Below are 14017 nucleotides of genomic sequence, written 5' to 3' on the forward strand. Positions count from 1 at the left end.
GTTTAACAATAGTACATAAAAAGATACCGTAATACTGTAGTTGTTGATAATAAACTGAATATGGATCAATAGTGTGATATGGCTGCAAAAAAGACTTGAGGAATCTTAGGCTACAACAGGGCCCCCAAACTTGGCAACTTTAAGATTGTGGACTTCAACTCCCAGAATTCTCTAGTCAGCTATGCTGGCTGGAGAATTCTGGGAGTTGAAGTCCACAAGTCTTAAAGTTGCCAAGTTTGGAGACCTCTGCGCTACAAGAACAAACATATAATTTCCAAATATCAGGTAGAAGTTTCAATTCCTTCTGCTTTGTCAGGAGCCACTTAGAAAGACAGTATTGTCCAGCCTTGAGCGCCAGACTTTAACAAAGGTCCAGAGAAGTTAGACCAGGTTCAAAGAATAGGTGGGAAGAGGATCAAAAGACTGAAACCTGAGGGTTCTCCCCCCCCCCCCCCCCCCCCCCCTCCCCCCCCCCCCCCCCCCCCCCCCCCCCCCCCCCCCCCCCCCCCCCCCCCCCCCCCCCCCCCCCCCCCCCAAACCCCCCCCCCCCCCCCCCCCCCCCCCCCCCCCCCCCGGGCCCCCCCCCCCCCCCCCCCCCCCCCCCCCCCCCCCCCCCCCCCCCCCCCCCCCCCCCCCCCCCCCCCCCCCCCCCCCCCCCCCCCCCCCCCCCCCCCCCCCCCCCCCCCCAAAAACAAACCCCCCCCCCCCCCCCCCCCCCCCCCCCCCCCCCCCCCCCCCCCCCCCCCCCCCCCCCCCCCCCCCACCCCCCCCCCCCCCAACCCCCCCCCCCCCCCCCCCCCCCCCCCCCCCCCCCCCCCAACAAACGGATAGATAGAAGATAGAGGGAAAGAGGAATGAAAAGGTTTCACCTAAAAAGTGGCGCTTTTTATGTCACAGTGTGATGCAAGGCATGGTAGCAATACTACTGAATTACAGGAAGATGGATTCCAACTAAACATTTAAAAAATACTTCCTAACAATAGGAAGAGACTGGTTTGGGGGCTGTCCTTCTCAGGATTCAAGCAAAGGCTACCCAGTCATCTCACTTGGGGGTATTTTAACTTAGATTCTTACATTGAGCAGAAGATAGACCTGGATAACCTAAAAGACCTGAAAGTTTTCTTGTTATATGGGGAAGAAGAAAGGAAATAATTGTGATAGTTTTTTTCCAATTTTTGAGCCCCATTTGAGTTTAACAAATCTGTACTTGCAGTTAGAAGCAACATTTATTTATAAGTCATTTGAAAGATAGGTTAGTATTCAGAGCCTGTATGAAATACTACTAAATTCAGTATTCAGCCCAAAATCTGATCATTAATGTAGAAAGGATTGGGAATAAGAGATCATCCAGTTGCAATGAAGGGCATCGTCACAAAGGGCTTTTCCTTCTCCCTCAATGTGGAGATTAGAAATGGAAATATTGTTTAGGAGTTCAGGCTCATGCAAGCATTTGGCTCTGCAACAGGCACTTCAGGCAGCGAGACGTTGGTCTTTTAACACTAGCAACTCTCTACTTTTGGATCTACTGAATTTGTAAGAATTTGGAGAATCTTTAGATTTCCTCTTTTGCAATTACTCAGCCTTCAATATAATTGCCTGCAAAGTAAAGAATAAGCGAATAAATTCAAGATTTTAGCAAGCAAGTTCTGAACTGGAAACCACATTTTGTGCATGCCATCTTTGCTTGAGCAGCCAAAAGAACAGTTGCTAGTAGCCTGCAGGGAACTAACTGGTCACATGGTGTTGGCTTCCTTCCTGGTTTTTCAGCTGCCAAATTACATTTAAAGCAGCTAAAAATACATTAAATATTTTCCTTTCCTTATATTACTTGACTATATCAGCAGTTGCTGTAGCTGCTATGAGTATGTTATTTGATAACCAAGAGGAGGATAGAAGGTTATCAGTGCAGATATTAATACAAGGCGCATCTAATCAAGCGTGTAAATGCCACAGGTTTCAGCTCCAAGGGTACCCCCAAAGAAATGAGGAGTTAAAATCTATTCCACACTCTTATTTACACCCCCAGAATGCACTGGGATCTCTTATACAATCTTATTGCAAGGAGAAAACAAGCTACCCGAGAGGTAAACGACATATTCCCTTGTTGATTCTTGCTTTAAAATAGCTCTTGGAAAGTTTAGAAGAAAGTTGCCTTTTTTTAATTTGTGCCATTATTCAGATCTAAATTTCTTCCCTTCAAATTTACTATTAATTTTAAGGAACTTCTAGAAAACAATGTATACTACAGAAAGCATTTCAACAACAATAGCAACCTCTTTACTATGATTTTTGACCAGAATTCTTTCAGAAAACACATTATCAAAAATTATCAGAAAAGAAAGAATAAATCTAGAAAGTTTGTGCCATTGCATGGCTCAGTGAAGATATTTGGCAATCTGGATTATGAGTCAGTGTCCTTAAAAATCATATATGTAAAGTTTGTATGACCGTCAGTTTTGGAAATAATTGGAAAGACCACAGCACATCTCAGAATATCATACAAAAAACCACCATAAGTAGATGTGGGCAAGAGTCTTTGTCTCCTTAGAGTCACAAGGACAAAGTTTCTGAGAATAAGGAGTCTCATGAAATCTTCCCACAGATAATGCAGAAAGTAGAGCATTGAAACATATTCTAGGAAAATCCATGTCAGGGTTAGATTCAGAGGCGGTATTCAGCAGTTTCTGACCAATTCTGGAGAACTGGTAGCAGAAATTTTGAGTAGTTCAGAGAACCGGCAAATCCCACCTCTGACTGGAGACTTTACAGTATCCTTCCCCTGCCAGGCCCACCAAGCCATGCCCACAGAACCAGTAGTAAAAAAAAATTGAATTGCACTACTGGATTGTGTACATACCCTGTAGGAAACAGCTTACATATGGCAATAAATTCCAGGAACAGTAATGGTGAGATCATTGTCATGATCAGTGTTCTTGCTTCATTACCATTCATTGGCCTATATATTCATGAGATAGGCTGAATTATGAAACTACATAATTCCTCCATACATTAACTACATAATTCCTCCATATCAACAAGATTGATAGTTGTCTATCAACAGCAGAAGCAAACGTCCTTTAGGATCAAACACGATTCTGAGAAAGGAACACCCATTACGCAGGTATCAGCGTAAGGATCACAATACATGGCTTGGAAATAACACATTCAAGCATTGCAAGGAATGCTGTAATGGAGTTGGGTAATACTATTACAGGAATATTTTTTTTCTAATATGTCAAATCAGGGAGGGGTTTGGAGTTTTTGTGTCTTTGATTAACTATCATGTTTTTTCTAATCAATATTTTCTCCTGCTAAGCATATTTATTACAGTTGGTATAGGCAGGAATTTTTTTTTAACAATCAAGCAGGATATAAGGGAGATTCTAATCTTACAGGGCATGTAACAGCAGAAGGGCATCACTAGGAACAGGCAAAAGTGCCATTCGGTTGGGTGTTAAATTCCCGAAGTAGCTCCATATAATTGAAAGAGGGTTTCCAATTACACAGCTCACACATGTAATTGAGCAATGAGGGACTGACCTTTTCATACATTTGAATAAACTTTGGATTGAAAAAAATAGTCTTTGAATAACAGATGGACAGATCTAGAAAACCCAGCTTGGACTTTACCAATTTCAACTAAATCCTAATCTTTCCCCCTGTGGTTGAGTTCCATCTGATCCAGAATAGAGGCACAGTAGGGGACATGGGAGAGATGATGGTTGTTTCTGACACTTTTATAAAGAATCTTGCTAACCAAAAGATGACCATTCTGGGTGCAGCAAGGTGCTATTTCAGTTGTACTATACTGTCTTTCAGTCTACACTCTGCCAGATCATGCCACAAATGTTTTGTAACATAAATATTAATATTAAGAATATTAAAGAAATATTCTTAAAAGCAAGAGAAGAGGGTGGGGAAGCTTGGCTTCTTCCTGCCATCTTATCACTCAGGAGAAGACAGGGATCCAGTATTAACCAGTGTTCGGATTTTCCAGTGACCATTTAGATTTTCATCCTTGAATATTATACTATTTAAGAATGTAAATCCTCGAGGGATATTGTGACAAACAGACTGGAAATATTGCCAGTTTTCCCAGGAAATATATCAGCAAAGGTTTATTTCAGAAGTGGCATTTGCTAAAGTCAGGGATCATCTAACAGTGCTCCATGTTCCTTGGCAGTGACAAGAAGTAGCCAGGCCCAGCAGGGAGGCAAGGTAGAAACCGTAAACATACAAACAAGCAACATCATCAGAGAATTACAGATGGCATGGGATGGGAGGTAGCAATAGCTCAACTACTTGGAAGAACATCCATTGATCAGCTGGAAAAAAACACATTATGCACTCAATCTGGTGAGTCATTAGACAGGCTTTTAAAAAGGCATGAATCTTTTCATGAACCAGGTCATATAGGTTCATACTTTTAGCATTGTTGACTCCAACCAACTCTTAAATTTTAGGCAGAGGAAGGCTTTCTTAGCTAGGCCAGGTATTAAAAGTTGTGCCTGCCTGGGGCTTTAGCTTGGAAACATCTGAACAGAAAGTATGCAAAACAACAGACCTCCCCTCTACCACAGGGGAGGTAGCCCAGATAAGAATAGCCCCTTTGAATGGCTATAAAAGCTCCATGTTACAAATTTTTCCCTATTTCTGAAACTAGTAGCTGGACTATTCTGTTTTATATCTTTGCCTGACTGTCAAGAGACTTAGGAGTTTCATGAATTCAGCTGGAGGCCAGATGTCTCTTATGACACTCTGAGGCTATTCCATTGCCACCCGTCTGCTGCCTCTTAAAAAAGCGGCTCACCTTGCTGTTTTTGCATGGTGGTGAAATCTTCAAAGGTGAGTGTGCGCACAGGGGGCCTCCAAAATGCATATGTTTCCATAATGGCCTCCAGGCCAGTTCTGCAAAATGAAAAAAAGAAGAAGAAGAGAAGAGGGAAGGAAGGAAGGTTAAAAACATCAATGAAGATGTATTTCTCCTTTAGCGAATAAGAAAAGGCATGATTTTCTCTACCAACTCGACAACCATTAATTTTATCGTCCTACATTTCTAATGACACACTATCCGCCTTCCACGTTTCCTCTGGAAAATGAGAGAGAATTAATATTAAGTCTGAACTAGATGTCCACCTGAAAAAAGACAAAGAATTAAATGCAGTTTATGAGGGAGAAAGAGGGAGCCGATGATGTGCCACAGAGCAAAATCAAGGTCAAGTGAAGAACTGGGAATGTGTCCAAGGTTCAGGATGGCTTCTTCATGCTAAATAACGGTTGGGAAAAAGAAGTATTAAGAAAAGAGAGAGCAATTCATCTTCTGCTATTACTCAATCATTTGTTGTTTGTTTTCTTTCGTCTGCTCTGTCTTCTTTCTTTTGGTTCATTAACTTTGAGAACATGCTCACCTTCCATTTCTGGAGTTCAAGGTCCCTAAAGCCCCTTTTGTTGATGAAAAGACTTTTTTTGTTTGTTTTTTTGCAGCTAAAAAGGAATGGAGCTACCTTCCAAAGTCACCCCGGAAGCAAGGATATCATTGGTAAAACGTACGGTTTTAACGGTTAATTTAGGAGTGGAGAAATTGCCACAGTGTATTAGCTGCTAAATGACTGCAAGCAGCAATTGGGAATAGGGGTACAGAATGTTTCATCACAGACATTCTCTCTCAGTAAAATGACCACCCAGAACTCAATGAGAAGAAATTAATACAAAAAATGTTTAGATTGCTAAAGATAACAGAAACCATTACATCCAAAGTTCACACAGTGGAAAGCAAGAAGTACTAGAAATAAGATGATGCAACAAGACTTTAATTCATTTCTTTTCAAATATGATTTATGTGAAATCAGCATAAGCATATTCATATGATAATATAAAGTTTGCCAACATTTCTCCTTTTTTTCAGATTGGGGAATCACAGGAGACAGGTATTCATCCATCTCATCAGAGCCTGCTGGTGTGTATTGTTTAACTTTACATACAATGTTTCCACTTTTTGTCTGAAAAATGCAGCAAAATTTAAATGGAACACAGATGATTCAGATGTTCACAAAACCCAATTACATCATGTCACTGCTAAATCTACAAGAGATTTTCACAGTCTCCATGGAAATTATTGAATATTTGAGTTACAAACCAAGGGCAAGTCTCTTTTATATAACTTGGCTCACGTATACTATTAATCTGTTGATTAAGATACAGCACACACTCCAATTCTAGTGCCTATTCTATGACAAATTCTGTTTTTCATGCTTTTATTAATGATAGCCTGAGAGAAAGAAAAGAGAGAGAGAGAAATATGCACAACTCTAGTTTGGTCTCTGTTGTTTGATTTTCATGGAGGAGGGGAAAGACCACTACGTTGTAATAATAGGTAATATAAAAGGATCCCGTGGTACAAAAATGGTGAATGATATTTGATATATTTCTTTGTTTCAGTAATGCCTTCCATATGGTCCTCCTCCCCTGTTGCTTTCAGCTATCATTGTTCTATGAAACCACCTTCTAAGCTCCAAATTCAGACATATCTGATCCGAAATAAATGCCATATCTCCAATGCATTCAATGGGACTTTCCCCAAGACACACATATATATACTAGACCCTAAAATACTGGACCCTAAAAAGTCTTTTTAAGAATAAAATGTCCCATAAATAGCACATGTACATAGACACATGTACCTTTCATTCACTGGATTGCATATATGCAAAATTACAATTATAGCATTCAACCCTTCTCAGATAAAAAGGAGCTTTCAAATGAAGGGAAGCTTCTCAAATGAGATTGAAATGAGTTCTAAGATTCGGGGAAAGAATTGCCAGAAAATAATTGCCAATAAAGGTTTTTCTACAAAATGAAGAAGTTGTTTGAGAATATGAAGCTAAAACTAACTCTGTGAGCAAGTTTTAGAAAGACCACAACAAAACAGAGATTAAAAGGAGGTTTTTTTAAAAAAGCCTGCCACCTTATTTATTTTTGCCTTTCTATATTCCACATAAATCCATGTCCATTGTCTCACACAATGGCTTTTTACAACAAAACAAAAAACTGAGGATTATTGCTTAGTAAGAATACTATTCTACTACTGTAATCATGGAAAGCCAAGCACACACTCATGCAAATCCTGTTAGTTTTGGCTTAATAGCAATAGCACTTAGCCTTATATACTGCTTTATAGTGCTTTACAGCCCTCTCTAAGCGGTTTACAGAATCAGCATATTGCTCCCAACAATCTGGGTCCTCATTTTACCCACCTCGGAAGGATGGAAGGCTGAGTCAGCCTTGAGCCTGGTGAGAATCGAACTGCCAAACTGCAGGCAGCAACCAGCGGAAATAGCCTGTAGTACTGTACTCTAACCACTGCTAATACTTGACTCTAACCGAGGCTATTACTTGAGATTTATCTCTAATATCCTGTATTAGACTTGACTTAAAAATCTATTACTATGGAGTGTTTGTTATGAAGGCCCACCAACACATGAAGATTTGTATTTAACAGTCCTTTAACAGGTGACTAGCATATTGTTTAGGAATAACTTTGGATGCTCCAAAATGAAGCCAAGCCAAATCTTTGCAGAAAGCTCAATAACCAGATATGGGCCATGGATGTTTTTCTACTTGTATGAAAATCATCTCCCAATCAGGGGTGGGATTCAAATTTTTTAACAACCGGTTCTGTGGCCGTGTCTTAGTTGGTGGGCGTGGCGTGGTGGTCATGTGACTAGGTGGACATGGCTGGGTGGTCATGTTATTGGCTGGGTGTGGCCAACTCAACATCACTCACATTGAGGCACGCATCTCCTCACCTGGCCTCTCGTGACTGTGGGGATGCTGCAACAGTCGTAAGTGTGAAAAACGGTCCTAAGTCACTTTTTTCAATGGTCACTCCACACAAGCAAAGTACCAGCAAAGGAGGGGGAAAAAAACTCCAGAGAAGTTCCTGAGACAGGAAGTCTAGTCCTGCCAAGAAGGATTAACGGAGAGGCAGTTTCTGTAAGCAAAACCAGAATGTTTCCTTCCTGCCTTCCTTACAGGATTAGGCCAGTAATTTCTTCTAACAACCGGTTCTCTCTGAACTGCTTAGAATGTTCTAGCGAATAGGTGCGAACTGGTAGAATCCCACCCCTGCTCCCAATACTTTGTAAAGTGTCAGTTTGACCTTGCAATGTTTTAGCAAATGTACATTCAGTGTGATACTTTGTCTGGCAAAAATATGCTCTTGTAATTAATTTTTTAATAAATACTTTTCCAGATGTTTATAGCAAAAAGGCAAAGAAAATTCACATTTCATTTACAAATTATAATTATGTATGTTCAAAATTGTTAAGATGAATGAGAGATAGGCTTGGGGAAATAGATGAAGTGGAGACGAATGAGAAAGAGCTGGTATGGAAATATGTTGTTATCCCCACTGGTGAACTACAGTATAGCATAATCCAGCTTTTACTAAAATGATACAAACAGACTTTATATCACCAAAGCATTCTTCTGGATGAGCACAGCAGGGATGGAAAACTAAGGTCAGGGAGAATTTTTAACATCAACTCTACATTAATGGGAAAGAAACTGGAAAAGCCACTTTTACATTATATATTAAGGCTACACTGATCACATAATTTTCATAATTATTTGCCTTACTTATTATGGACTTTTGATTCATTTCTCTGTGTGAGTTTAATTAAATCATTTCACTAAATGAAAAGCCATTGTTCACATATGAAAAACGGCTGTACAAATAAATGAGAAAGAGTTCCAAACTTTCAAGAGCCATAAGCAATTGTGTAGGAAATTAAGCTGAAATTAAATCCAAACAAGACAAAGGTGCTATTAGTAAGGTGAAAACTGAACTTTAAGATTGAATCGAAACCTAATCTGGATGGAATTGCATTCCCCAAGAAAGCCTATTCAAAATCTAGATTTCTTGACCTAGAGGCGTCATTTGATTTGCAGATGGCAATGAGAACATTTTCGCAATTACAGCTAGTGTAGCAATTGCAGCACTTCCCAAAGTAGACTGGACTTAGTGGTCAGCTGTCCCTTGGCTTATAGCTCAAATGCTGTAATGCATCTTTTCTGGGGCTTCTCTTGAAAAGAAAGCCAGTGTGGTGGCCTAGAGGTGGAGCTCTTGTCTCACAATCAGAAGGCTGTGAGCTCGATCCTAGGTAGAGGCAGGGGGTTGGACTAGATGATCTCCAAGGTCCTTTCCAACTCTGTTGTTCTAAGTGTCTACAAATTGAGGTGGTGTAAAAAATGGTAGCCAAGGTCAGGAATGATATGGTTCCTGCTCTAAAAGATTTAAACTGACTCCTAATAGCTGGAATAGATTATTGGTTGCCTCTACTAGGTACTGTGTAAGGTTCTAGTTTTGACCTTTCAAGTCCTTAATGGCTTACGTTCTAATTACCTGAACCAGCCCAATTACCTAACTTAGCCAGAGAGAGTCTTAAGAAGAAGCCTCTGTTGCTGGAAGTTTGGCTGTTGCTATGTGAGAAAAAATATATATACACATTTGGCTCCAATTCTCCCAGAATTTAGGAAGAGGACAGTAATGGTTGTCTTTCACCAAACTTTTAATTGTTTTAAGGATGGATTTTGGTTTGGATTTTGATTCAATTGCATCAATTTTAATCATCGTGCTTCATTTTTTAATGCTATATACCTCCTGAAGTGTTTGGATAAATATGGTAGAAATTGAGAAATAACTAAATGAATAAAAATCATTCTGTTACCTAGCATTCTTTAAGATTAGGCGATTACTGATCTGTACATCACTTAGCGACACATTATTTTTCAAACAATCCATTGTTTAAAAAGGACAGGATGTAATAGTGCAACTCTGCTAGACTGACTTGCCTTCTCTGACTGCCAGAGAAGAAATACAAAGCGCAACTACCAAGTCTAGGACTAAATTACATTAGGTGTCTTCCTTGGTCTAGTGCCCAATCATGCACTTCTTATTTCTTTTAAAATTGATTTATGTATCTAAATATTTTATCCTAACAAGTTTTATATATTTCAGAAACCTATTTGGCCACCCACTTTATGTACCATAAATCACAATGAAAGCAGTAAAACCATTTAAAAAGCATTGACAAATCAATGTCAAAAAAACACCTTTCAGTGCCCTAAAAGGAAATGGAAGCCTCCGCCTATTCCAATCTTTGGAAGAAGTATTCAATTGAACAGGACTGTATGGGATAAGTGGCCTATATGAACAAACTAAAGCCATGTCATGAATGCCAATTACACGCTTTACAAATGCTACACTTAGCTAATTAAAAAAATAAAACCACACATTGAGAGCAAACAGACCTCAACTTCCTTTCAGCAAAGGAAGAAAAACAGACTACTAAATAGAAAAAGTGGATGAAAAAAAGAAAAGAAAAAGGGCATTCTCTTTTTGATACAAGCTACTCATATTTCATGCTCAAAAAGCATGACCCAGAGAAAGAGAGAGATTTAAAAGGAACAAAACTTGGTAATGGAAGATAAGAGCGTAGTAAGTTATCACTCTTGTTTTTCATCTTTGTGATCCTTGACTCCGCCAACATAGTCAAAAGCATTTTTATGGGTCATTTTAAGTTAGGAGCAGCTGCTGTACTTTAATGCCTCTCCTGACTGCTGCTTCATAACCACAAAAATCTTACTTCCTTGTGGCAACTTCCAAATGTGAGTCTGAGCGCATAGAAATACTTCTGTATTGGTAGAAAATTTGCAATTAGGAGAAGAATAGAGAATAAAACCCTAGACTTTTAGTGATTTTACAAATGGCCAGCCATCAAATGGTGGCAACTGAAAGAAAAGAGAACACTGGCATATCCTGGACAAAGTTATACTATATGCTTAGATCTGCTGATTTGCAAACATGGTCCCCTCACTCTTTAAAGAATTTTATAATTGTAGTTTGACTCCTGAGAATATCCTCAACTTACGACCATTTATTTAACAATGTTTCAAACTTATAATGGCCTCAGATAAAATGACTTACAACCAGTCTTCAAATTTACAACTGTTGCAACCCCCCATGGCCATGTGATCACAATTTGGGCACGTGGCAACTGGATCACATTTACAACAGTTGCAGCATATTGCAGTCATATGTTCAAAATTTGCAACCTTCCCAGCCAACTACCGACAAACAAGTCAGCTAGGGAAGCCAGATTCATTTAACAACCATGTGGTCTGCTTAATGACCATGATGAAAATGGTCATAAAATCATGTCCAATCACGGGATGACTTCTTTAATGACCTTAGCAATCAAAATTCCAGTCCCAATTGTTGTAAATCAAGGAGTCCCTGATTAGCAGGCATAAGATATTATCATTGGAACTGCTTAATTGTCAGCCTCTGGGCATTGCTGCAGACAGCATCTGATTATTTTGGAAACCCCTGAAGATTTACAGGCCATGGACAAGCCACTCCTTCAGCACCATCTTGGTACTTTTTCTTCACAGAGCCCAAGGCATTTAAATGCTTCTTGTCTGGGACCTGGTTCCATTTGTCTCTCTTTGATCATCTTAAAATCTTAAATATTTCAGTTCAGTTTTGCATCAACAAAGCATTCTGTTTCAGTTACTTACCCTTTCTAATATGAATGAACCACAAGTTACCATGATTCCTAGAATTTGTAGGAAAATGTCCAAATGTAATACACTAAGACCTTCTGGGAGTCTCATTCAGCTATGCCTGAATTTAGCCAGTAACCTCTGAATCACTAATAATTTGCACAAATAATTAAATTGACCCTTCCCAATTTCTTGTTTAACGTCCTCAGTTCAGAATAATGGCAAATAACCTCTTCAACTTTTAAAAGACAAGACAGAGTTTAATTTTAGAAGGTGCTTGGGAGGATTAAAGCAGGTAAAGTGAGAAGCAGAACAAGGTTTAGATGCAGTACATGGATTCCCAACATAAATTCAGATGATTTAAATGAACAAGTCTATTCTGCAAGGCAAAGTATTTCAAAATACGAAAACATTCACGCTGATTTCTTTTTTAAAAAATGCTATGAGGTTTGCTGTATTAGCTTTTAGAAGTGTGTGACTGGGAATTGGTTAGCAGTGCAGGCAACCCATACAAATCCACCTGGCTTTATATTTGGCTAGAGAGCAAGAATTTATATTAATATTTACAAAAGATGCATTACACCAAAGATTAATTCAAGTCGCAGATGATAACTATATTGAACTCTGAGAAAACAACTTTGGAAAAAGTGGTATACCATTTTAAGCATTACATTAAATTTACTACCAATACAATTTTTTTTACAGATCAGCAAAGTACACCTTGCTTGGCCAAATATTGCATAGAAGCAGAACTCTAATGTGGGAAATTTTGTCTAGTTTTCCAGTGGAATCTGGATATTATAATAGCACTGTTGTTCTTACAGCAATAGCATTTAGCACTTAGTCTTATATACCACTCCATAGTGCTTTACAGCACTCTGAGCAGTTTACAAATGGCAGCATATTGCCCCCAGCAATCTGGGTCTTCATTTTAACTGACCACGGAAGGTTTGAAGGCTAAGTCAACCTTAAGCCAGTCAGGATTGAACTGCATACTTCATCCTAACCACCATACTACCACATAGTGGTGAAAAAAATTATAACTCATGCACAAATCATAAAGCGTAAAGTTGCTGGACTATGTCTGTCCTTATAGGATTCTGGATTTAATGTATCATTACTTCTAAACTGCCTTGAGAAACGTTTTACTGAAAGACGTATGAACTTCAAAGCAAACATGTTACCATAAGTGTTGGTTGCAGAGCATTTTTGCTCCCTATGGAATCATGGGATTGGAAGAAACTTTCTAGTCCAATCCCCTGCCCAAAGCAAGGGATATCATCTCTTCCATCCACTGGCCTGCAAGAAATTGGCATGCTGAGAAGGGAAGACTTGAAGGAGTTTTCTTACCTGTTTCTTCCAGAATCCCTGAACCCTTTTGCAAATGGATTTCGGTCAATTTTCAACCTGGTAATCTGGGGAACAGAAAATGATTTAGATTCCATAGTGAATATCTTATTCATCTTTGTAAACTTTCACTATTCTGCAACTTTTCTTTTTTGTTACATTGTCTATGAGATAATTAATTTACTCAACCTTATCTTCAAGCTATCTGATTTTATGGAACTCCACTTGCTCCTTGCTTTCTTCTTTTACTGTTATTTATTGATGAAATCTAGCACCAACTTCTGGGGCAGGGACTTTGAATAGTGCTATATATATATATATATTATTCATATAGCAGTGTAGTTTCAGATGGAATGTTAAAATAAATTTCCTCTCCCAAATGAGCATTTGTGATTTTGCATTTCTTGACAGCTGAAAAATGTACAAGTCATCCATGTATTTAAACTGGAGCTCAGTCACATCATGAAGAAAAATATAAACTCTCTAGTGCAGATGATTTGTTAATACATATACACAGATGTTTTCCAAGTGAATCAAAAGTGCAGGAGGCAAAGGTCAATACATCTGGGTGTGACAGACAGCACGGCTAACCCACATGACCCATAACCTCTCTTTGGTTCCTTTAATGCAAGAAACCCGGTGGGGGTGGGGGTGGAGAGATTAATCCAGAATGTTACTAAAATGATATGAAATATACAGTATTGTTCCATTCTGAAGGAAATATATTCATTCCATTCTTAGACATTTTTATGTTATCCATACATGCAAGGCTGTATTCAAACTGCTTTCTTGCCTTTCCAAAATGAAGTTAAACATGTTTTTTAAGTAAATTAAAAACATATTGTCTCTGCTGTTAGCTAATGCTTCAGAACATAAGCAATGGGTTTTTAGTGCTATATTTGCAATACAAGAGATTCATTCCTTAGGTCAGGGCAAGCTCATCAGAACATTGCAATCCTTTGTAGTTCTCAATCCTGCAATCTCTTATCCAATGTAGTGACCTCAATATCCATTAAAGTTATAAATTGTAAAAATATTTTCTTTATATTCTGCAAAAGCCATTCAATATTTAAGAGGGATTAATGGATGGATGGATGGACAGATG

The 14017-nt window shown here is 39.0% G+C and overlaps 1 protein-coding gene across 1 annotated transcript in view; it reads right to left on the reverse strand.

The window, feature by feature from the left end:
• TBX15 (T-box transcription factor 15) overlaps window positions 1–14017 on the reverse strand; it is a 78320-nt gene that overhangs the window by 15009 nt on the left and 49294 nt on the right. Inside the window, exons 6-7 of the mRNA XM_026675412.2 lie at window positions 12916–12980; window positions 4811–4908 (exon numbers count right to left, since the gene is read on the reverse strand). Of these exons, the coding sequence (XP_026531197.2) occupies window positions 4811–4908; window positions 12916–12980 (163 nt within the window). The remainder of the gene's footprint in view (window positions 1–4810; window positions 4909–12915; window positions 12981–14017) is intronic.

The sequence above is a fragment of the Notechis scutatus genome, chromosome 2, assembly GCF_049901735.1.
Source record: "Notechis scutatus isolate UNSWTSFEM ecotype Mainland chromosome 2, rNotScu1.2, whole genome shotgun sequence".
NCBI lineage: Eukaryota > Metazoa > Chordata > Lepidosauria > Squamata > Elapidae > Notechis > Notechis scutatus.